The sequence below is a fragment of the Chanos chanos genome, chromosome 14 (assembly GCF_902362185.1).
Source record: "Chanos chanos chromosome 14, fChaCha1.1, whole genome shotgun sequence".
Classification (NCBI taxonomy): Eukaryota; Metazoa; Chordata; class Actinopteri; order Gonorynchiformes; family Chanidae; genus Chanos; species Chanos chanos.
The window spans coordinates 17342147-17363503 of record NC_044508.1 but is presented as its reverse complement, the minus strand read 5'-3'; the positions used below and the strand labels follow the sequence as shown (position 1 = coordinate 17363503).

General features: G+C 45.4%; 1 protein-coding gene across 8 annotated transcripts in view; it reads left to right on the top strand.

The window, feature by feature from the left end:
- dlg1a (discs large MAGUK scaffold protein 1a) overlaps positions 1-21357 on the top strand; it is a 102004-nt gene that overhangs the window by 68098 nt on the left and 12549 nt on the right. For all 8 annotated transcript variants that reach the window (XM_030792041.1, XM_030792040.1, XM_030792039.1 and 5 more), the window contains 9 exons: positions 397-447; positions 2178-2302; positions 3213-3382; positions 3760-3896; positions 4936-5080; positions 7211-7337; positions 9402-9558; positions 9808-9910; positions 18477-18591. In XM_030792041.1, the coding sequence (XP_030647901.1) occupies positions 397-447; positions 2178-2302; positions 3213-3382; positions 3760-3896; positions 4936-5080; positions 7211-7337; positions 9402-9558; positions 9808-9910; positions 18477-18591 (1130 nt within the window). The remainder of the gene's footprint in view (positions 1-396; positions 448-2177; positions 2303-3212; positions 3383-3759; positions 3897-4935; positions 5081-7210; positions 7338-9401; positions 9559-9807; positions 9911-18476; positions 18592-21357) is intronic.

Genomic DNA, 21357 nt, shown 5'->3' with positions numbered 1-21357 from the left:
GTGGGCTCGTGGAGCCTAAAGGAGGCATTTGGGAGCAGTTCTCAATGCTCAAGTCCCTTTGCTAACACGTCTCACGGCATTTCGGCTTAGATGGTCATTCGTAGGAAAGTAAACTAATTTAAAAAAAAATATATATATATATATTTTAAATGTAACTCAAACAATGACACACATAACAGCACAAAGTGATGGCGAAATGAAGTCTCAGGGTTGCTTGTGCACAGTGTAAGGTTTTGGGATCGTACTGCTGCTTCAGACACCCCTTTAGAACGCAGTCATGGTGAGAGTTCCTGCTCAGAGGGCCAAGGAGTTTTATTCCCCTGTCTCAACAGATACGAGAAGATCTGTGAAGCCATCTCACAGACTATTTTACTCATGTCTTTTTTATTCTTTCAGGTGAATGGAACAGAAGCTGATTATGAATATGAAGAAATTACACTTGAACGGGTAAGAGCCCCCCCCCCCCCGGTCTTTCTCTGTTGTTTTATTGAAAATAAGGACACTGTTATGCTGTGTGGACAGACAGTCCTGTCCTGTGTGGTACTAGAGGCTGTCTGTCGTTGGTCTCCTGATTGCTGAGGTTCAAATGCTTTCTGAGAAATTGAGCCACAAACAGAGTGCATTTTGGAACGTCAAGTGTAATATATGAAGTATTGACTTTTTTTTTTTTTTTTTTTTCATTCTCTCTGAGGAAAAATGGAATAGCCTTTCTTTTGCTCTATGTTCCAAATCTATACTGACAGAGTGTGCTACAGCCTCCTCTCTCCCCCTAAATAAGATACGAGCTGACATTGAATTTAACACTCTTTGCGCTATGTCATACTGAATGTAATTACGGAGTATTCATAATGGAATATATGTAATATTTTGATTGATGTGTTTTACCCTATGGTAAAGCAGCTCTGAATTCAGGGAAGAGAGGTAGTGTGACTGACCTGAATGTTTGACGGGTTAATGGTTCATAATTAGTCCGCTGTCATCCTGCTCTTCCACACAATTCCAAGACTAACCCACCTCGAAAAATCGCCCGTAGAGTACCTTACCGTCTGTGCCTGATACCATTTCTTTGTCTGTTACAGAGAGACTTGAATGTCCACTTAGGTTTGTTTTATTGATATTGATACCAATGCTGTGCCCTACATGCTCTTTGCTTTGCATGTGAAGTAGGACAGTTGGTTTTTTCTTTGAACTTTGAACTCCCTGAGTTTGGGGAATAATAACAGAGAGGATTGGTCAGTCTTGACTGATAGGAAATGCATCAGAAGAAAAGAAAAAAATGGACCACTGAACATCTTTTCCCTTCCACTTGCCTCTCTGTCGTGCAGCTGTGAGCAATGCTTTGAGGATTGACTTTTATTCATGTTTATTCAAATATCTTAATGACGGTAATTATTAAATACAGAGATATTGTTTAGTCTTTAATTAAAGTGTATGTGTGTGTGGGGGGGGGGGGGGGGGGGGGTATAGGTGTGTAGATTGGAGCAGTTTTGAGTGGAGTCACAGAAGGGCTTTCTCCACGTTGTTACGGTAATGGACAGTTGGCTCTTTAGAGCTTCTGATAAAAGGCTGTTTTCTCAATGCCAGTGCCTGTGGGCATCTTCCTCTTTCTCTGCTGACCTGATTCAGCTGGCCTGTGTTTCCTATGCCTCAGTGAGCCTGCAGTTCACAAACAATGCTCCTTCTACTACGGTCTCTGCCTCCAACCATATGCCAACCTTTAAAACCACACACGGTTCGTCTGACTGTTAATGTGTGTCGTGTAAGTGCAGTAATTTACTCCAACAGCAGAACATTTGTGACAGGAGGGATGGATAAGTAGCAACAGAGAAGAAATTTACAACTTCTCCTAACTCTAAGGATTATCATGTTTCTCCAGTTATGTGTTAGGTTTTGTTTTTCCAGATTCTAAAGCAGACTAGCTCTGAATGGAGAATTCAGAATTAAGGGTTAATAGTGAATTCACATTCATTATAACTCACTCTCTCTCTATGTAACATTCAACCATGGGAATGTCACTATTAAAATGACTTCTGCTGCTTCAAACTGCATAGGATTATAAAACATATTCCTCCTCTGTTTCCATGACATAGCAAAGCTTTATCATAGAATGTCCTCTCTCTCTCTCTCTCTCTCTCTCTCTCTCTCTCCCCCTCCCCCTCTCCCTCTCCCTCCCTCAGGGGAATTCAGGCCTGGGTTTTAGTATTGCAGGTGGTACTGATAACCCCCACATAGGAGATGACCCCAGCATCTTCATCACTAAGATCATCCCAGGAGGGGCTGCCGCTCAGGATGGTCGCCTCAGGTCAGCACGGCCAGTGGAGTGTCACTACTCTTCACTACTCTTAAAAGCCTAATGACAACAGATATGGGCCCTACACTCTGTACATAACACAGTCCCTCAAACATGTACTGTCTGATACTGAGAGATGTATGGTGTTCAAACTGTGTTTATTTTAATGGGTTACATAAAGTATTAAATCATAAAGTATCATAAAATATTAAAAAGTATCTGTCTCCACGTTATGAGCAGAAAGCGTCTCTTTGCATAACAAGATAGCAGAAATCCCTTCACGTTTTTGTTGTTCAGTCATTTTAATCAGCAGTTTTCAATGACACACTTGTGTATGTAATGCGTTATTTTGACACTGATAGTCACGTCACTATTAGTTGAAATAAAGCTTAGTTTTTAAATGATGTGTAAGATAACAGGATACCATCATTCCATTATCGCTTTCATTGTCAAGGCATCAGCGATTTTCAATCAATGACACAATGACACATGTTCGTATGTAATGTGTTCGCAGCCCGATTACTATAAAGTTTGCTACGCGATGTATATTCAAGAGAAGAATGTACTTGTTTGTTAAGTCCATGCACATCAGTTAAATAAGAGTCTCAGCTGTAGACAGAGGTTGAGAATTGTAGCCAAGAAACTTTCATTTCTAGAGGGTAGGATACAATGCAAAGTAGCAAATACAAATACAAGTAGGGTACAATACAAAGTAACAAATATCGCAATATCATTTTCTTACTTAGGAAATGCATCGTAATATTTTTGGATCGTGATATACCGAATTTTGATTTATTGTCAAATCCCTACAAGATAGTGGTCCCCTTCTGTCTGTGTGTCAGGACTGTGTGTTACCCTTTGTGTGTGTGTGTGTGTGTGTTAACCTCTGTGTGCCTGTGTGTGTGTGTGTGTGTGTGTGTAGAGTGAATGACTGTATCCTGCGTGTGAATGAGGCAGATGTGAGGGATGTAACTCACAGTAAGGCTGTGGAGGCACTGAAGGAGGCAGGCTGCATCGTCAGACTGTATATCAGGAGGAGGAAACCCGTCAGCGAGAAAATCATGGAAATAAAACTCGTCAAAGGTCCCAAAGGTAAACATCGTGCTTTACTCTCACTGACTGAGCTCTGGTCCCCAAGAACATAAGAAATGAACATCCACCAGGACTGATTAGCCTTCATTTCACTGTGGTCCTGTGTGAAATACAGCCATACCTGTTCAAACAGTTTGCTTAGTGTTTCCTTTAATGTGATGCTCATAGCTACGTTTAAGTGCATTTAAATGTGGACATTTACTGTAGACAAGTGCTACTTCTACTGTGTTTATATTATGATATGGTGGCACGCGTTATCACATGACCAGGAAGTGGAAAATCACTGTGCAGGTCTTTCTACCACCTGAACAGTGACTGTCTCGGCACATGGTCCCAGACCCGGTCTTGAGCACCCCGTCTCTGTCTGTGTCCTGCAGGTCTGGGTTTCAGTATAGCAGGTGGCGTCGGAAACCAGCACATTCCTGGAGACAATAGCATTTATGTCACCAAAATCATCGAAGGAGGTGCCGCCCACAAAGACGGGAAACTACAGATTGGAGACAAGCTCCTGGCTGTAAGACACCTCCTCCTCATACGGAGGACTCCTCATCCTCCACTGCATGCTCCCACTGCTCCTATACAAAACTTTCTTATCATAAAGTTATCTGACTGCGCAGACACAGCAGAGGTTTTGTTGAGATATGTGTTTAATATGTAACACCACTTTAACTGCCCATTTCTACACTGTACATTCACCCCTTAGCCCATTAGTGTCAGGTATCGATGCATGGGGGTGTAATCAGGGGACAGCACCCCTGGGGGCCTGGAAGAGTATGGCACCTTACAAATTTGGACCATCTCCTCTCTGGGTCACTATTAATCCTCCCCTCACATAGAATCATTTCCGTGTGCTGGTACTGCTTGTTCTGTTACCTCAGAGTTTCAGAACCCCCAGATCTATCGTTGGAATGATGAGCAGAAGTCAGGCAGTGGTTTTAATCAGTTTATAAGCCATTAGCAAGGTCCGCAGACACTAATGCGTTTGTAGACGCTCATTGAAACGGATCTCTTGGATGCGAATCCGGGCTAATGAGGCCCTGGGATGTTATTGGACTTGACTGCTGCTGCTGTAGACTCGTATGAAGCATCTGATGAAAGATGAAGAGAATTCATTGTGTAATTGGCACGCGGCGTTGGTTTAAGAGCTCACAATTCGATATTTAAGGGTGAAGTTTTGAAAACGTTTGATTGAGTTAGCCTGTACCGCATATCATGACCAGATGGATCGATCCCCAGGTGTGGGGCTACAGAATGTTTAAGTGAATGAGAGATTGACTGAGCTCATGAATTTTGTAGAAGGTGGTTACTTTTGAAATGGCTCTCATGTCCCTCATAATGTTTGTCTTTAGTCGTCATTAATAAACCTTTTTGGGTTCTGAATTATCTTTCGTTTTGACATTGCTTTACTTTAAAATCATATGTTTCATAGGGTTAAAACGTATTTCTCTCTCTCTCCCTCTCTCTCTGTGTCTGTGTGTGTCTCTGTTTGTGTGTGTGTCTGTTTGTATTTTTACATGTGTGTGCGCATATGTACATGTGTGTGTCTGTGTCAGGTGAATAGTGCTTGTCTGGAGGAGGTAACCCATGAGGACGCAGTGGCTGCTTTGAAAAACACGTCTGACGTCGTCTATCTGAAAGTAGCCAAACCCACCAGCGTTTTCATGAATGACGGCTACGCCCCACCCGACATCACCAACTGTGAGTGACTCCCAGATCAGCCCGTACTAATATCTTCACTTTTCCGTCACGGCCTGCATGGTTTACCTTATTCTTTTCTCACAGACGTGAAGATCTTGAACACTGGATTAATAGCGCTAATTACTGATCAGTAGACTGGCGTTTTGGTTGGCTCACAGTACAGCTTTAGGGAGCAGACTGTCGCTTCAGAAATGACTGTTTATTTAGTCTCTTCCTTGATCACTGAGGGAGAATTGTATGAAGAGAACAGGTGAATGACACAGAACTCTGCTAAACAAACTGGCCTGTCTGGTTTAAACCCGTGGACACCCCGTCGCTCGCCGTTCCCGGTCACTCGGGCGTACGGGGCATTCAGAAGGGCAAGCAAACGCTGCTGAATTCTCTGGCTCCCACCCCAAACTCCACCTTACCCTCTTACGCTATCAGCACTCTCATCACTCACAACCACTCTTCCAGAGCCATCGATTCTTTCTCTGTGCCTCTCTACCCTCTGACACCAATCAAGCGTGCTGTTTCCAACCGGCAGCTTACACCTTGTTCAATGTCATTCATAGTTTTCTTACTCTTTTCTTAAAGCTGTATTTGATTTCTGATCAGTGTATGCTGACGCACCTCGTTCTCTGAGAGAAACAGAATCATCTCTTTCTCTGTGCCTTTTTTTGTGGTTGTTCCTCTTTTTTTACTTGGGAGTCTAAAGATGCTAAGTGGCATCGCTAAATCACGGGGGAGGGGGGGATGGGTGTGGACTAATTTCTGCCACAGTTCAAACACCCCCCCCCCCCCATACACACGCACCCCCTCCACATACACACGCCCCCCCCACCCACACACACGCACACACCCCACCCCCAGCCCCAGCTTTAATCCAGTAGTGTTGCTTTACGCAGCACTCTGTGCGTGCTCATGAGCATAGGAGAGGCAGTACAGAGAGAGGGGGGGGTGGGGGGTTGGGGGGGGCATAGCGCCTTCGGAACACTGCCCAAATTGATTTGCGATGTCCCAGAACTGCTGAGTGATAGCGATCAATGCGGTAGTTGCCTTGGCACCGTACAGCGGAGCGAGTCGTCGGAATGAGACCCGTTCGGCATTAACACGGATCCCGTCTGAGGATCCTGTCACCCCAGGTTTACAGGCATGAAGGACAAAGGCAAATTTAATCATCAAACGCCACCGCGCGCTCCCCTCCTCCCAGCTAATCCAACATCAATATATGGAGTGGGGAGGCCTTGGCGGGCGTAACCACGGTAGCGCGCTGGCGCGGGTTCCGTTTGAGTCAGGCTGTGGAATTAAGGAGACCTTTTCCTAACGGTGACGCGGTGACTTTGGGTTACGTAGCCGTAACGGGCAAGTTCTGCCGCTGAAACCCGAAAAGCAGAAGCGCTGTCGAACGCCGCCCCTGTGGCCGGTCCGGTGCCGAACGCCGCTCCTGTGGCCGGTCCGGTCTCCTTACCGGCAGGAGAAGTTTGTATTTTGTTTTTGTTTTTTGTTTTTTTGATGTTCAGAGCCTTCTTCTCATTTTTATAAAACGATTCATGGAAAGATTGTGGTTTCCTCGTCCTGGCCGCGTGTCGATACACTCCTCTTTCATTTCATTGAGTGAAATGATCTTTCATTGACTGGAGTGACGGACCCTCCCTCCTTCCCTCCCTCTGTGACAGCTGAAGGTCATGTTGCCTTAAGTAGATTACGTCTGCCTGTTCGCAGAGCTGTAATGCGTGTGTTTTATGACTAATGTTTTTCGGAGTCCACACGCGGCGCTGGGCTGAAGGTGAAATGTGACTCTCCGCTTTGTTCTCTGCTCTTCGGCAGCGTTTGCATGCTAATGAACGGACCGAAGACTAGACGCAAATACCCTCTTACAAATTTCCCATGTCTGTTCTAAACAAACAGCATATTTTTCTTCAGATATGTGAGGTTTGCGTTGGGGAGGTGTATGGTAATACTCGTTGATGTGAATTACATTGCGTTTACAGCAGTGTTGCTATGGTATCCATGAACTACGGACTGAAAACAGTAACTTCTCCTTAAAGAAAGTTTAAACCCTTTTTTGTTGTTGTTGTTGTTGTTGTTGTTAAACCATTGTAACAGGTCAGCATGGACGTGTGAATAACTCTGCTTTGTCTCTCTCAGCTTACTCTCAGCACATGGAGAACCATATCAGCCCCCCTGGTTTTCTGGGTCAGCCACTCACCTCCGCTACCCCGCCGCGCTACTCCCCTCTCTCCAAAGGCATGCTGGGAGATGACGAGATCACGAGGTGAGTTCCTGCACTTTCACAGGCCAGAACTTCAGTTATTATCCTTCATTTTCCGTAAATGCTCGGTTTCGAGGCGTAGCCCGAGGTCGTCTTGCAGTTTCGGATGCTGGGTGTGACTTTCCTAATCTGGTTCTGTATTCTGATTAGCCATGGGAATGTAATTATTAAAATGACTTCTTCTACTTCAGACAGCACAGGGTCATAAAACACATTCCTCTTCTGCTTCTATGGCATCATAGGATGTCCTCTCTCTCTCTCTCTCTCTTTTTTTTTTTTTCTCTGGAGACTCCTTTGCTCTGTATCAGCCTGCTGAAATTGGCAGATAAAGTTATTAAAGATTTATTGCGTTTAAGCTGCTGTGAAGACAGCTCTGTAATTTTCGGTAGCAGTATCCAGAGGCTCGGGGCTCAGATATGACGCTATCTCTCCTCCTCTGTCACGGAGGAGCAACACAAGGTTACCGCCACTCTCAGAACCCCAGAGAACTCTTTATCAACGCCTGACGTATTCAAAACACACTCTCTCACACTGAGACTTCCAGCCTGTAAGAGTAGGCTTGTTATGCTACTGAACTCTCCCTGTGGAGTTACTGTAGTCATGTGTTCCCATGTCGTAGTTTACAGAGGAGATTGAGAAGAGACTTACAGTAACCCGTCCCTGTACTCACTTTGTCTAACATATCAGTTTCACAGCTAACTTTTGATTTTTGTTTTGTTTTTTTTTTCTGGACTGTCACGGCTCTGCTAGAGTCTACCGCTGTGTGGAACCAGCTCTGTGCCATACGGGTCATGTAGTGACATTTGCTTTGTGTTATTAAAAAAAAAAAAAAAAAAAAAAAAAAGGAGAGAAAGAAAGAGAGGAGAGTCTCAGTCAGATGACTCTCCCTGCAGACTCACACGTTATCTGTGGGGTCTTTTGACTGGAGTTACTGACCTGAAAAAGAACGTAGCATAGCCATTGAGTTTGTGTGTTTGGTTTAGACTACTATACCTCAGCTTCACACAAACCACAGCTGTGTCTCCCTCAGTCTCACTCTGCTTCTGACTTTGTTTTTCACTTTGTGTGAGTGGTCAGTCCAAGTGTGTGTGTGTGTGTGTGTTGCGTGACTGTGTTTTTTTAGAGGGCATTTGCTGTGTCTGAATGACCAGTGATATTTTTTTGGCTGTGTGGAAGAGGAAGGGGTCAGATGCTATCTGAGGTTGCAGACATATTCTCTGCTGTGCTTTACCATACTTAATCCACTTTAATGGACGGATTTGCATCCTACTGGAACAGCGCTTTTCCCAAATCACGTCACCGGAAAAGATCTGGTTTTTTTTTTTTTTTTCGTCATAAGCTTCTGCTCTAATGAGTTTGACCGGTCTGGAACTCTTGGCCAAATCTGATAATCTTAGAGTTTAGGCTTTAATGCTCCGTCTAGGAACCGCGGTTCACTTTTGTGTTCTGTGGTTGTGTTTGTGCATCACCTATGAGCCGAGTGAAACACACACTCTCTTCCGTTTTTGTGTCTACAAGGATAGATCACTGTGCACGGTGCTCTGTTACAGTACTGTACACTGCTATTAATCAAAGAGACATGGTTACACTGCCATCATGAGGCCATTACAGCATACTGCATGCACATACTCAGCACCACTCTTCCATCTGACCCTGTGAACAATGTCTGTCTCCTTCTACAGGATCCTGTATGATGTAGGATTTGTTAATGCTCCATGTTAATGTACTCTTTAAATGTAATTTTACTTTGTCTCAAGAAGGTTTGTCACTGTGTATGCTATAATGGATTTTGGACATGCAATTCTTATGCCGTCCTCTAGAGGGGGTTATGTCCATTTGTAAGTTTGGAGGAGGTGCGTCTGAGAGGTGTTTGCTGAAGTCCCAGGTTTTAAAGTGCATTCCAAGCCTGACACCATACACCTTTGGGACTGTCGGATTCATTCATTTATTCAAAGTATTTGGGGGGGGGGGGTTGCTGTACCTTCTCAGTCCTGGTTTAGCTGGTTGCATTCCCAGTCCGAACTGGTTGAGTGTAACTCGTATCTCTGTCTGTCTGTTGTGTTTCAGAGAGCCCAGGAAAGTGGTGTTGCACCGTGGCTCTACTGGGCTGGGGTTTAACATCGTGGGTGGAGAGGATGGAGAGGGTATCTTTATCTCCTTCATCCTGGCCGGAGGTCCTGCAGACCTGAGCGGGGAGCTGAGGAAAGGAGACCGCATCATCTCTGTAAGAATAAGCCTTGTTTCCCACAGTCTTTACCACAACATGACAGCAGAGAACACGCTGACAGAAATATGATCTTACTCAGGACATGCTGACAAGAACTAGATTTTTATTCAGTATGTGTTGGGCTTTGGTTTAGAGAAATGTCCTTAATCAGAGGCTAAACACGTCCTGAACATTGTATGGTGTGTTCAGTTAAAAGGTGTGTGTGTGTGTGTTTTCATTGATGTGTGTGTTTTTTTTTTCCCCCAGGTGAACGGGGTGGACTTGCGCAACGCGACCCACGAGCAGGCTGCAGCTGTGCTGAAGAACGCCGGGCAGACAGTCACCATTGTGGCTCAGTACAGACCTGAGGGTGAGTGACATACAGCTTACTGTCTCTCAAACTTCCACAACACACATCTTTCACATCAGCGCTCATCTTTCACCTGCTGCTATGGCTCAAACTTCAGCCTGTGGTTAAACAAAAAAAACTACAAAAAAAATTAGACTTCATTATGCTCTGTTTTATTACTGCAGTTCATTTGAAGAAAAAAGAAAAAAACAAAACCTTCCAGTCAGTCTCATTTGAGTGCATGAGAGAGACGGGGAGAGGGTGAGCGACTGCGTGTGCGTCCGTCCATTAGGAGTCAAGAGGAAGCCCTTAATGCTTTGATGTATGGAGTGATTTAGCGACTGAATGATGAGAGGAGCAGGTGGACTGCACACTATAGGACCATACAATTGCCTCCTCTCTTCTCCTCCACTAAACCCTCTCCGCTAAAGGCCTCATCCCTCATTCGTAGCTCGGCGTTAAAACAGGCGCGACCCGTCAGCGGGCGGAGCAGGAGACGCCGAGAAGGGCGCATTACCGCTGAAGCGGTTGCCATGGTTTATTAGTTTATCGGCGGCGGTGTCATGGCAACCGGCTTCACCCAGGGCTTTGAAGAGGCCCGTTCTCGCTGAATGGGGTAGGTTTAGTGTCAGTGAAATTACATTAAATCAAATGCCCTGGGGTTGTTTTTGTCCTCACAGTGCGTAGTTAGCTTTCTTTTTATTTTTCCTGTGAGCTGCGCTGAGGTCAGAGCTCAGAACAAAAGCTCTTTTAAGATGACTTTTTGGAAATGAATAAGACGATAAGGGATGTGGAACGTAAAAGGGCGCACGTCTGAATGAATGAATGTACCAGAGACACGATTTAAACGCGTGAGTCATCACTGTGAACCACACAAGGTTTTGAGTTTATTTATCTATTGGCTCCTTAAAGCCGTTTTTTTTGTTGTTGTTGTTTTAATTAGTTCATTTCTGGTGCTGCAGTGTGGTTTTGCACCTCTAAGTTAGAGACGGACTGTTAGCATATTTGTCTGGTATCACACCACACCTCTGAACGCTAATAAACTGTGAGCGCTAACACTCCAACTGCCATTAAAGTGAAATGGGATGAGATGAGTGTTCTTGTTTTTATTTTTTTTTTTTCCCCCCTCCCTCACCACCGTTATCCTCACCACGAATACTGAATCTGACAGGACTCCAGTGTTGAGCCGACTATTTTTACTGCAGACATGAAGATCTCTTCTACAAAAGAGAGAAATTTCTTTATATGGAAATAACCTTTCGGAAGTCTTTGTTATTAATGAGATTTCCAAATATTCTTTTTCCACGCCCCCTGGGCCGTACCCCGTACACAAACACAAAGATAGATCCACTTTCACTTAAACCAGGAACCAAACCGGAACCAAGCCCCAGGCTGTGAGCTGTGATGTGAATCCAGGCATGTGGAATCGTAAAGGAGGCACGTTAGTTGATTAAGAGACATGAGCTGAAAAGCTATTTCACGCATGGCGTGCTGTTCTAATGGAACCGTGAGAGGGTGGGTACAGGCTGATGTCTCCACAGGAGGTGCCCTGGGTATTGTATGGCACACGCTACAGAGAGAGAGAGAGAGAAAAACCTCAACAAACAGGGTTTCCTCCATCTGACTGAAGTCTCCCACACTCACCATCAACTACACCCCCAACACACCTCTGTGGCTGTTTCTGGCTTCCACCAGAGTGAAGACAAAGTGTCAAAGTCTTGTTTTCACACCACATTTTTGACACCGTTTGATGCTACTGAAGTATTTTAACTTCACTCAACTTTGTGGAACTGTAACTGCCATATAATATGGAAATGCAGGGGAAGAAAGAGTTTTTATATCAGTTATTGTTGTGTGTTTGTGTTTTAAACGTGCACAGAGATTAGAGTGAGATTGGGGGGGTCATGATATCATTTTTCTGGTGTTCATAATATCACGATTCTGTCTCGGGGGCCAGCTCTTTGCTGTGCGTTTGATATTAATACAGATTTTATCAGCTTAATCCCTTTTGTGCCTTCTGCCACCTGCTCTTTGGCATTTTATGGGAGTGACCTTCTGTTTCAGGGAACGATGGTGTATTCAGTGCAGCCTGGGCTCATGGCTCTTTAATTAAAGCCTGTGTTTGAGACTGCAGTCCTCTGGGTCCCACCAGGCTCAAATATCTGAGTGTGTGTGGGTGTATGAGGTAGGTGAAGGCCAGGTGGCTAGAGACCAGCCTGGCTGTGTGTGGCAGCGCTCTCTGTGTGTGTGTGTGTGTGTGTCTGTGTGTGCGTGCGTGCGTGTGGGTGTGTGTGTGTGCGTGTGTGAGAGTTTTTGTGCTTCTCCTCACCTGCAGTCCGGAGCCTGAACTGTGCTTTATAAAGAGTTTTTTTTCTTTTGTGCTGGTGTCTCTCTCTCTATCCTTGCTGCCCTCACCATCCCCTCTCTCCTCCTCATCTCAGAGTTGGAGGTGTTTGTGTGTATGAGGAGCAGAGATGACTCGTGTGGAGCTTTGGCAGGAGAAGGTTTCCCCCAAACTGAGTGTGTTTACTGCCCATCCATGGGAATGTAATTAAAGGCCAGCACAAGCTTGTGATAGCTCCTCTCCTCCATGCTGTGTATGTGTGTGTGTGTCTGTCTGTGTGTGTGTGTGTGAGCGTGTGTGTGTGTGTGTGTGCATGTTGTGTTGTGCGTCCTTAGCAATGTTTTTTCCGTTTGTCGTGGAGAACCTGTGATCTCAGCACGCTTTGACTCCCACGCGTTCCTTCCTGTACCTGTGGTGCTCTGTTCTTCCGGCCAGTGTGAGGCAGCCCGGGCCCTGGAGCATTGGCTCCGAATTACCGGAGCACATGCCACTGCCCCCTCCTTCCCTCCTTTCCTCCCTGCATTCATCCATCCATCCAACCATCCGTCCACCCATCTCCACTATCTCTCCATCTCTCTGTGGGACGGAGGGGGGAGGGGGGGTCAGGAGGTGCGTTCGGCAGCAGCTGTGCTCTGCGCTCAGTTTTGGCTTGGCCATCGCTGCTCTCCTGAGGGACTCTTCTCTCTGTCCTGCTATTTTTATGAGCAATTAGAGTGCACACGGCACTCGGGCCAGGCTGACCACTACAGGGGAGAGGCCCTGCACTGTCTGCGTCAACGTCTCTTTCCCGGACTCCTCTCTGCCTTGATCTTTATCCTTTAACAATTTCCATTACGCTCCGTCCTCAGAGACTTCTGTTTAAAATCTCAGTGTTTTTATTTGAATGAATTTGTTTGGGGGTATGTATATTGGGATTTTTTTTTTCCCCCTCCGTTCCGTAGCTTACAGTCCTCGCTCTGTGTTCTGCGGTTATAATTGGGCTTTTCCTGTCATTTGCTCTTGGTTACGTTGCTCTGGGTCTCAGGTTGCTAGGCGCGAGGTCTCAGTAGTGTTCTCATTAACAGGGTCAAGCAGTGAAACCAGGGCGAGAACTTATGTCTCTACAACTGTCATTTCAGCGCGGAGCATAGTTTTTGTCTACTCCAGCTCACATTGCCTCAGTGTGTATACAGACGACGTCCTCCTCTCAGGCCTTGTGCAGGTTGGTTGTGCGCACATTTAAAATGATCTAACTTCCTGTTATCGCCAGCAGAAACTCGATCACGGCGTCTTTATTGGGTAATGAACTCGAAAACAGCAGCCAAAAGCGTAATACTCAGTAATGTTTTGTGTTGAAATTATGTGAATGCAATAGAGAAGTAGTCTGACTGTGTTGGCATGCCTGACATTAGACTGCGGTGGTTTCTCGGTGATTACTGTTGGCAGCTGTGTTGTCTGCCATCTCAGCATGCATAAATGATTACATTTACATTATGACTAATGGGGCATTGTATACTAAAGCTGTGTGTCATTATTACTGCCACACGGGTGGCCCATGTGCACGGAAGTGCCAAACTTCATTTGACTTTTCACGTCTAGCTTGTTCACTTATTACTGGTTATAACTGCACAAGATCTCCACAAAGTAAGAGGACAATTACATGTGTATCAGAACAGTGCTTTGTGATCTTATGCTTGTGTGTGGGCATATGTGGGTGTGGGCGTGTGTTTGTGTCTGTGTGTTTTTTTTTACATGTGTTTTAAGGTGTGTGTCTGTGTGTCAGAGATGACTTTGGATTGTCTGAGCTCAGACCACGTAGACTGAGGTCAGACCAGGTAGACTGAGTTATTGGCATAGACAGCAAAGAGGGACCCCCCCCTCCCACACACACACACACACACACACACACACCTTTGAAATCTGAAGCTGAATGCTGTGGGGTACATGCCTTGTCCAGTGAGACCATAGCCCCCTGCACTACACTACAAAGGCCTGAGCATCACAGAGAGAACCCAGCGCCGTCCTGTTCCAGAATGGCAGCCTTCGGCTCAGGTGTGTGAGGCAGACGCACGCCGGTCACTAGGGACGAGCCAAAGTTCATTACCTTTGGCTCTTTCCTCGGTCAAAGACCTGGCAGAAAGAGCAGAGCTAAATGAAGCTTTGAGTGAAAGGTCGTTTTAGTTTCAGACTTCACTGCCACACAGTCAAAGTCAGGCCGTGTTTACGCGGGCTGAACGTTCGTACCCAGAGTAGATGCTCTTAGCACACGTTCAAATAGTCACGTGAAAAGAGCTTATTTTTAACATCAACAGCACGTGTCCAGAACCCAAACGTCTTAAAGTCCATTTTAAAACCGAGCTTAAAGAACCGCCCACCGTCCTCGACAGAGAATCAAAACTCCGGAGATCCGGAGCGCTTTGATCAGCAAAGCTTAGTCCGTAAGACTGATCCGTTCCTAAACCCCGCGGCGTGTCTCCCTGAGCTGAGAAGAGCTCCATCCAATGTGAGTGACGCCTCTATACGGTGACAGGCCTCTCCAGATACTGTCGCCTTTTCTGCCTTAAGGAGATGACTTTGGTATTAGTCAGCGTTACGCTACCATCCTCACAGCCACATGCTCTTAAAACCAACACGGACTCAGAGCTGCCAGAGATTACCGGAGTTTCTCCTTCTGCCTCCGCTGCTCCATCTCCTCCCTCTCTCTCTCTCTCTTTCCCTCTCTCTCTCCCCCCCCCCTCTCTCTCTCTCTTAGTCAGTCCATTTCCCGCAGGGCAGAGTTAGAGTTTATGACAAACTGCTAATGACACAGCTTTTGTGTGCACTGCCGAGGAGCAGGAGCGGAGAAATTGCCGTGTTAAGAAAGACAGACAGGAGAATGGAGGGGAAAAATGGAAAACTGTGTGCTAATCTGCATGCCCTTCACGCTGTTTGTGCTCCTCCTGGTATCTTTTAGCTGAAGACACTTGCGTTTGGGTTTGCCATTGATTTCGTCATCGTGTTGTTCTTGTTTGCTGTTTGTAATTCATGGGATTTTTGGGTTTAAATCAGGCATTTGTGACATAAGGCCTCGCAGGTTGACTGGCCGTGTTCTTCATTCATTCTGAGGGGTTGTTGATCGTCCCGTGCAGGGTGTGTCTTTGACTCTTGACCGCTGTCAAAAGGACATCAGTGAAACTGATCAAGCCCAAAACACCCCCTCTCCCTCCCCACACCCTGCCCCAGCACTCTTTAAGGTCTTATCGTACAGCGATACGCCTCTGTCAGCTCATTTTACAGGAGGACCAGGACTGTTTGCAACATTTGTTCATCAATATATAGATTAACACCTTCAACATCTCTGTCTCTCTCCCCCTCCCCCTCTCTCTGTTTCTCTCTCTCTCTCTCTCTCTCTGTTTCTCTCTCCCCCTCTCTCTGTTTCTCTCTCCCCCTCTCTCTGTTTCTCTCTCTCTCTCTCTCTCTCTGTTTCTCTCTCTTTTTTCGACATTGTTTACTTTTAGCCTTTCTCTTGCTGTTCCCATTGCTCTTTCATAGACATCACTGTACTGCTCTGGTATGGATAAGTCTTTTCTCTCTGGCCATGTAAATGCTTCAGTAAATATTACACTAGGAATCCTTGGTCTTTTCTGTAACGCTCCCATGGTTCTCTATTACTAACTGGTATTTGGATTAGGGCTTGGATTATTTAGATTATTGTTGTGTGTTTTGGGGACAAAAAAGAACTTTTGATATTGCTTATAGCTTGTCCTTTTACTTTTGGAAGAGCTGCTCATTGTTTGTGCTGAGTATATGTGAAATAAATAAATGTCCCCTGTCTCCCCAGCCCTCCGGCCTTGGTCTCTCTCTCTCTCTCTCTCTCCCCTTCTCTCTCTCTCTCTCTCTCTCTCTCTCTCTCCCCTTCTCTCTCCGTCTGTTTAATTTGTTAAATCTGCCTAAATGTTTCTGCATCTGAACGATTTTCTATTGTCTACTGTGACACTGTAATCCATCTCTCCAGACTGGAGCACTTGTATGACATGTTGGCCAGTGGATTACTCATTCAGACAGGCACTAAACATCCCCCTTCCTAACAGCCTGATCACATACTCACACTCAGCCAAAAAAAGACTTTAAGACTAGAACCCACACTGTATATGTGTGCGTGTGGTGCTGAGGCAGTTTTGATAGGCTCTTGAGGAGTTTTCTCACAGGGCTAAAGTGCTCAGAGTTTGTCCGGGGACTCAGTTTACGCTTTTGGCAGCCGACACAAGGCCTCTCTCCTCTCTCCCCCCTCAGACAGCAGAGAAATCTGAGGGCGCACCACACAGCACAGACCGACATGTGACAATACAGTTAACACAGCTCCGTGCCAAGGACCAAAATTCATCAAACTTACTAATACAACCTGTAAAGACCTGTGTGTGTGTGTGTGCGCGAGTAAGAGAGAGAGAGAGCACTTCCTGAATCCTTATCTCAAACTGATCCTTTTGAATTGCCCAGACACCTGTGTGTATGGCAGGCTTGGTCAGAGGATTCTGTGTCCTGACACATTGGCTATGGTCACACGCAAAACTTTGTGAATTGAACTGTCAAATGTGGGACGTCATGGTAACCAGAATATGCCTTTGCTTTATTTATAGTCTACCTCTGTTGAGAATTTTCTCCTGATTGGTTGAAGCAGTGGCATGTTTATTATAGTCTATGTGCATTCTACATAAACCAGTGTGACTATGACTTAAACAAGGGGGTGGGGGCAGAGAGAACAAGAGAGAAAGAGAGAGAGAGAGAGAGAGAGAGAGATGGAGGAGGGGTATAGTTCGGGAGGGGAGGGCTCTGTGAGCACTCTGTAGTCCATTAGCATCTGTTGTGTTGCCATGCTGGGGGTGTTTGCACTGCTGCGTCGTGGTACACACACACTCACACACACATGCACGCACACACGCTGATGGTAAGCAGAGATGTAGAGCGCTGTCTTCAGCACCGCGATACACTAGCACATGGATGTAGACTAGCAGGACAGAGAGAAGCAGTCGGAAGACAGAGAGAAAGTCCATAATATTCATCTTTTTCTTCCAAACAAACAGCACCTCTGAAAAGAGGAACATGTAAGTAAAAGGGAGTCAAAGAAGCAGTGATATGACTGTCTTTAAAGCTGAGACATAGAGGGTGTGGGTTTGGAAAGCAGCCTTGATGTGTTTTCAGTGTGTGCATGTGTGGGCTATGAAAACGTTTTCCAGCATGCTGACTTTTTGGAGGGGAGCGCTCCGATTTGGAAGCGTGAGTAAGTGTTGTGTGTAAACCCGAGATCTTTCAGCTTTCCAGTGGGGAACCCAGAGTTGGTGTTGGTTTTTGTCTTTTGTCTAAAGCTCAATGAATCCTCCATTTTGATTATCAGATTATGTTTTTAGTCTTACTTTTAACAAATCCTTTCTAAATATAAACATTTTGATTATTTACTAAAATGCACTAGTTCAGTCTGTGTACTCCTGTATTAAAGAGTAGATTCTATCGATACTCTTCTCAAATGAGTTTGCTCTGTGTTCTTATGAAGCTTCTGTCTGCACTACAAAAGCGTGAGGGGTCAGATAAAGGAAAAACGGGGTTTAGGATAAGGACGTGATAGCACGTGAAAAGTGTTTAATAATTCATGTCATCCACAGTTTCCCCCGTGTCTGTCCTGTGTGTAAGGCTGCGGAGACATGGGGAATCACAGCTCCAGTAAGCAGAAATGAACTGGGCAGATGGTTTCACTTCTCAATCTATTATGTATGGCTGCTGAAACCAGTCAGGCTCTCTGTGTCTGAAGCTCAGTGTCCTTACCACTGGGCAACCTAGACTGCCAAACTTATGTTCCTACATCTGTCTCAAAACGGATTATTTCACGCTCGGTCTGTGTGTGTGTGTGTGTGTGTGTGTGTGTGTGTGTGAGTGAGAGAGAGAGAGAGATGGGAAGTGCGTGAATCAGTTGATGTGTAGACTTTCACTGACCTTTGGGAATGGGTCAAAAGGCATACCTCAGAGGGCAGGAGAGGTTAAATCGGAGGTCACTGCTTGCTCTGATATTCTCGATATATCTGTGATTTTTGATTTTGTTAGAGGGATCTGCTGGGATTTGCTTTACTTATTTTTTTGTTATCCTCAAGTTTGGTAATCTCTCTCTCTCTCTGTCTGTCTCTCTCTCTCTCTGTCTGTCTCTCTCTCTCTCTGTCTGTCTGTCTCGCTCTCTCTCTATCTGTCTCTCTCTCTCTGTCTGTCTCTCTCTCTCCCCCTCCCTCTCCCTCTTTGCAGAGTACAGTCGGTTTGAGGCGAAAATCCATGACTTGCGGGAGCAGATGATGAATAGTAGTGTCAGTTCAGGCTCTGGCTCTCTGCGCACCAGCCAGAAGAGAACGCTCTACGTCAGGTAAACCCCACCCCTCCGTCTCCACCTGCCTCCATCTCCTCCATCTGATTCCCTTCACCAAGACTACCCTCTGAAACAGCGTGCATCTCACCTCCGTCAGAGGAGCGCCTCTCACACACTTCTGACAGATGTTTTTTGTTGTTGCTGCTGTCGTTTTGGGTTTTGTTTTGTTTTTTTGGTTCAGGAAATTTTGAATAGGGTTATTTTCTATTGTGAGTTTTGCCTGACGTATCACGTTGCCTCTTGGCCAGTTGTAATATAGTAGAATTCAGAGCAGCTTATTCTTACGGAGTGAGACACTGTTCTGCAGATGTGTAAAAACTGATCCACTGACTGTCTGAAGAGCACAGGGTCTATGAGGGAACAGTTTTATCTCCCAGTTACTTTCCTTTATTCATCAGACTTTGTGCTGTCTCCTCTGACTTCTATGGTTTCCTTAGGCAACGGAGAGCTCAGTGCCCACCACAGTCTCTTAAGACCTCATTGCAGTTTAGACCTTTATTACCTTTCATTGGTTGTGACCTTTCTGTGTGCCTGGAGAAGGGACGTGTTGCTCCTCACAGAAATCCGTACCTTTCTCACATGCTGTTTACCTTAGACGGCCGTTAAAGGTCCAGTTCACTCAGGAAAAGATGAAGTCTGGTGTGTGAACACCCAGTCTTCTGAGAGGATGATGAAGAGGTCTTCTGAGAGGATGATGAAGAGGTCTTCTGCTTTTGTATCCAACGCTGAAATCGTCATGTTGCTTTACTGACACTGGTGTGGTCTCAATGGCCAACCGGTCCTGAGTCACTTCTTCCATTCATCTGCACTCTTTTCGTCTGCTCAGTGAACACTTTTGTTGGACATAACCTAGCAGTGAATTATATCTTTTTTTTGTTGTTGTTGTTGTTTTAATTGGGTGTAACTGGGTGTAACTTTCCTGTCATGCAAGCAGGAGTATGTCTGATAGCCATGGAAATAGCTGGACGGATTCTTTGTGTAATTGTAGTTGCACACTCTGCTTCATCTCGTACGTAGGGAGTGCGTCGCTTCGTGCCAGGCATAATCGCAATAAGGCACCCTTCCACCGGTGTGTTATTGCTTTATTATACGTCTGTGTGTTTCTCTGTGTTACTGCTATAATAACACTGAGCATATAGCAATCACACAAATGCCTGTGTTAGTGTCTGCACCCACCATAAAGGTCTCCACTGTGAGAGGGAATTCGTCACAGACTCAGATATACTGTTGGATGACTCACCACACTACAGCAGAACAGGGGGCGGGAGCAGATTTATTTGTTTATTTGTTTACTTTATTGCTTTTTCGGCAGCTGGCCCTGACGGCCTGAGCACACACCGGGGTACGCGTTCAGTTGTAGAAGGCGTTAGTGCTTTCCGCATCGAGCGTTGGTTTTCACTGAACCCATAATACAGGTAGCGTAGCTAGAGCTGGAGACCCACGGTCTCTGCTCATGATATCAGTTAAAACTTCATCTGCGTCCAAAACCCCGGGCTGCTCGGAACATGAGGGGTTAACTCAGACTAGATACTGTGGTTTATTTTGTCTCGCTGGGAGACCGGGAGGAGCGGAGCTGGAGAGGAGCAGAGCGGAGCTGGAGAGGAGCAGAGCGTTGCTGACATATTGGGGGTTTTTGGAGCCCCTGGGCTGTGCGTTTAGCAGAGAGGCTGTTTGCTTCAGCTCTCATTGGGGGTTTTGTGTGCGTAAACCTTCGGAGACTGAGGCAAATGCTTATCTCAGGACAGAGAAGGAGTGTGATGAACATCCCTGCACTAAAATCTCATTAGTACCATAGTGTTTCAGTGTGGATTTAGCTGAATTATGCCTCCGTGCAGTACAGTTTAAAACACTTCAAGATTAACCATTAAATCTTAACCTAGTGTTAAATATTTAGGAGAGCTGGTTTCTTGAGCTACAATTCCATCTGAATAATGAAATGCATTAAGTCAGACTGACATACTGTCATACTTAGCCTGAGATGAATAATGGAGTGTGGAGAAAGATGTTGAAATCTTTTTTTTTTTTTATCAGATCAAAAACTCAGTGAGAATATTGAATGTGAGGTGCCGATGGCACGGAGTGGCTTCCTAAAATTCTTCTCCATATGCACTGAGAACAGCCTCTGCTCTCTCTCCCTCTCTGTTTCAAACTCTCTGCTAACACAGTTAGACCCTGTGCTCTGTGTGTGTGTGTGTGTGTGTGTGTGTGTGTGTGTGTGTGTGTGTGTGTGTGTGTGTGAGAGAGAGCGTGCGCGTTTTCCGAACAGATTTAGTTTAACATTAATCATGGGAGCCTCCCCAGCTTTGCGTGAGATATAACACAGGAGAACAAATTTATAGGAATGTCGTCTAACATGTTGTCCTTCGTTAATGCCTGAACCCAGCGGCCCAAACCAAGTGCCCTGTGGTCAGAGTATATTAGTCATAATGAATACGTTATTGTTTATTTAATGTTCTGTTGGTAATATAATTTTTATATGGTTATTATAATGCCTCTCTGGTGTATGGACACTGGTCATTGCGGAGGCCTTGCAGTGAACCCCCAGCAGGCCTTTGATGGATAGAAGCTTTGGAGGAACCATTTCCTACTCTTCCCTCTCATTGACTGACAGTCAGCTCTGAGCAGTCTTATTAACAATGCTCGTAAAATCAGCCCAATGCTAAATCAGTGTCTTTTTTTCTTCAGTCTTATCTATGTGTTTGACAGGGCACAGCTAATGGGCTTAGTTTTTGTAGAATTTGTAGTAATTGTATTGGTTTTTTT